The sequence below is a fragment of the Chanos chanos genome, chromosome 7 (genome assembly GCF_902362185.1).
Source record: "Chanos chanos chromosome 7, fChaCha1.1, whole genome shotgun sequence".
Taxonomy (NCBI): domain Eukaryota; kingdom Metazoa; phylum Chordata; class Actinopteri; order Gonorynchiformes; family Chanidae; genus Chanos; species Chanos chanos.
Genome location: NC_044501.1, coordinates 4,429,159 through 4,431,658, shown reverse-complemented (window position 1 = coordinate 4,431,658; position 2,500 = coordinate 4,429,159). Strand labels below are relative to the sequence as shown.

Sequence of the window (2,500 nt, the reverse complement as noted above, 5' to 3'; positions counted from 1 at the left end):
TGTGTGTGTGTGTGAGAAAAAAACAGACATTAATGTAGGAGATGTACATATGTGTGTATGTTACTTATTTCTATATATGATATATGTTGCTTTTGGACACAAGCCATGTCACATTTTAGCCATGTGACCTGCAGGACCAATAAGAGGCCTTTTTACTCACAGCAATGAAACTGGACAGGAAATGAGTGAAGATATTATCTCCCAAAATGCCTGTGCTAAGCACCAACTGCTTTGCTTGGTCATAACAGGCCAGCTATTGAAAGACAGAGAGAGAGAGAGAGAGAGAGAGAGAGAGAGGGGTTACATAGGCAAAGAAATCAGATAGAAATCAGCTCCCTTTGACATAAATAAATAGATAAAAGAATCAATTAACGTCAACAAAAGCAATAAAATCAATGACAATGAGAATAAGAATAAGAATAAGAAGAATGAGTGATATGCACTTTCAAAATTCTTTCAACAGTGAGACCGCACTTAATCATCTGAACCACTAGAGGGCGATGGTGACTTTGATCCAAATGCCACGTAGTCAGCTTGAACCTGATTGACCCCTGTGTGTGTGTGTGTCTGTGTGTGGTGATTTCAACAGCATCATGCAACAAAAATTCAGAAACATTTCTCTTCATCATCCTCAGGTCTTCATGACTTTTTATACATTATTTTTTTTATATTATTTCAATGCTGTTTTTATTTTTTTATTTTTTTTACCTGTCCCACGGTGACGAGAGCTCCCCTGCTAGACGCCATTGTGGCCCCTGAAAACAGCTTCCTCGTCCCCTCTGAGAGAGAGGAGACACAAACACGCATGAACACCTGTGTTACACAGGGACCCATTCTCACTGTGCAGTTTGTTTACTGCCATTCTGTGTCCCCTCTGAGAGAGAGGAGACACAAACACGCATGAACACCTGTGTTACACAGGGACCCATTCTCACTGTGCAGTTTGTTTACTGTCATTCTGTGTCCCCTCTGAGAGAGAGGAGACACAAACACACATAAACACCTGTGTTACACAGGGACCCATTCTCACTGTGCAGTTTAATTACTGCCATTCTGTGTCCCCTCTGAGAGAGAGAGTGGAGATACAAACACACATAAACACCTGTGTTACACAGGGACCCATTCTCACTGTGCAGTTTGTTTACTGTCATTCTGTGTCCCCTCTGAGAGAGAGGAGACACAAACACACTTAAACACCTGTGTTACACAGGGACCCATTCTCACTGTGCAGTTTAATTACTGCCATTCTGTGTCCCCTCTGAGAGAGAGGAGACACAAACACGCATGAACACCTGTGTTACACAGGGACCCATTCTCACTGTGCAGTTTGTTTACTGTCATTCTGTGTCCCCTCTGAGAGAGAGGAGACACAAACACACATAAACACCTGTGTTACACAGGGACCCATTCTCACTGTGCAGTTTAATTACTGCCATTCTGTGTCCCCTCTGAGAGAGAGAGTGGAGATACAAACACACATAAACACCTGTGTTACACAGGGACCCATTCTCACTGTGCAGTTTGTTTACTGTCATTCTGTGTCCCCTCTGAGAGAGAGGAGACACAAACACACATAAACACCTGTGTTACACAGGGACCCATTCTCACTGTGCAGTTTGTTTACTGCCATTCTGTGTCCCCTCTGAGAGAGAGGAGACACAAACACACTTAAACACCTGTGTTACACAGGGACCCATTCTCACTGTGCAGTTTGTTTACTGTCATTCTGTGTCCCCTCTGAGAGAGAGGAGACACAAACACACATAAACACCTGTGTAACACAGGGACCCATTCTCACTGTACAGTTTGATTACTAATTATAACCCACATTATAACCCACTCCACTGCTCTTATCACAGCCTTATCAGAATATGTTTGTGTGTGTGTGTGTGTGTGTGCGTGCGCGTGTGTGTCTGTAATACCTTCTCTCCAGACTCTGAACAGGCCATCCAGTGCATGTTTATAACTGCGAGACACAGAGAGACAAACCCACAGTTCACACTTCACATACTGTCATAATTCATTAATGTCACATACTGTAATAATTCATTAATGTCACATACTGTCATAATTCATTAATGTCACATACTGTCATAATTCATTAATGTCACATACTGTCATAATTCATTAATGATTTTATAATACTGTAATTACATGCTTTAAGTGTGCATTTGAAATTTGGAATGGGTGATTGTCCAGTCTAGCAGTATCTAGCCATTATAAAACAGACACATACACACACACACATACACACACACACTCACTTTCTCCTCAGCTCAGGGGGAAGTTTCATGTCATTCTGCATTCTGAAAATAACAAACAAAAACAAGGTCAAAGACAGTAAACACATGCTCCATCACTGTGTGGCTGAATTTCTCCCATAAGACTGTAATTATGATATGAATGTAGATACAATAACAGTCTGCTGTGTACTCAACTTCTCTTACCTGACCATAACCATGTCTGCTTGACTTCTCTTACCTGACCTTAACCATGTCTG

General features: G+C 41.6%; 1 protein-coding gene across 2 annotated transcripts in view; it reads right to left on the bottom strand.

Moving 5' to 3' along the window:
- Nucleotides 1-2,500, bottom strand: part of slc25a10b (solute carrier family 25 member 10b) — a 14,277-nt gene that overhangs the window by 1,661 nt on the left and 10,116 nt on the right. The window contains exons 5-8 of one of the 2 annotated variants that reach the window (XM_030780098.1): nucleotides 2,265-2,306; nucleotides 1,923-1,966; nucleotides 709-779; nucleotides 153-253 (exon numbers count right to left, since the gene is read on the bottom strand). In XM_030780098.1, the coding sequence (XP_030635958.1) occupies nucleotides 153-253; nucleotides 709-779; nucleotides 1,923-1,966; nucleotides 2,265-2,306 (258 nt within the window). The remainder of the gene's footprint in view (nucleotides 1-152; nucleotides 254-708; nucleotides 780-1,922; nucleotides 1,967-2,264; nucleotides 2,307-2,500) is intronic. The other variant, XM_030780099.1, reaches the window with a different exon arrangement.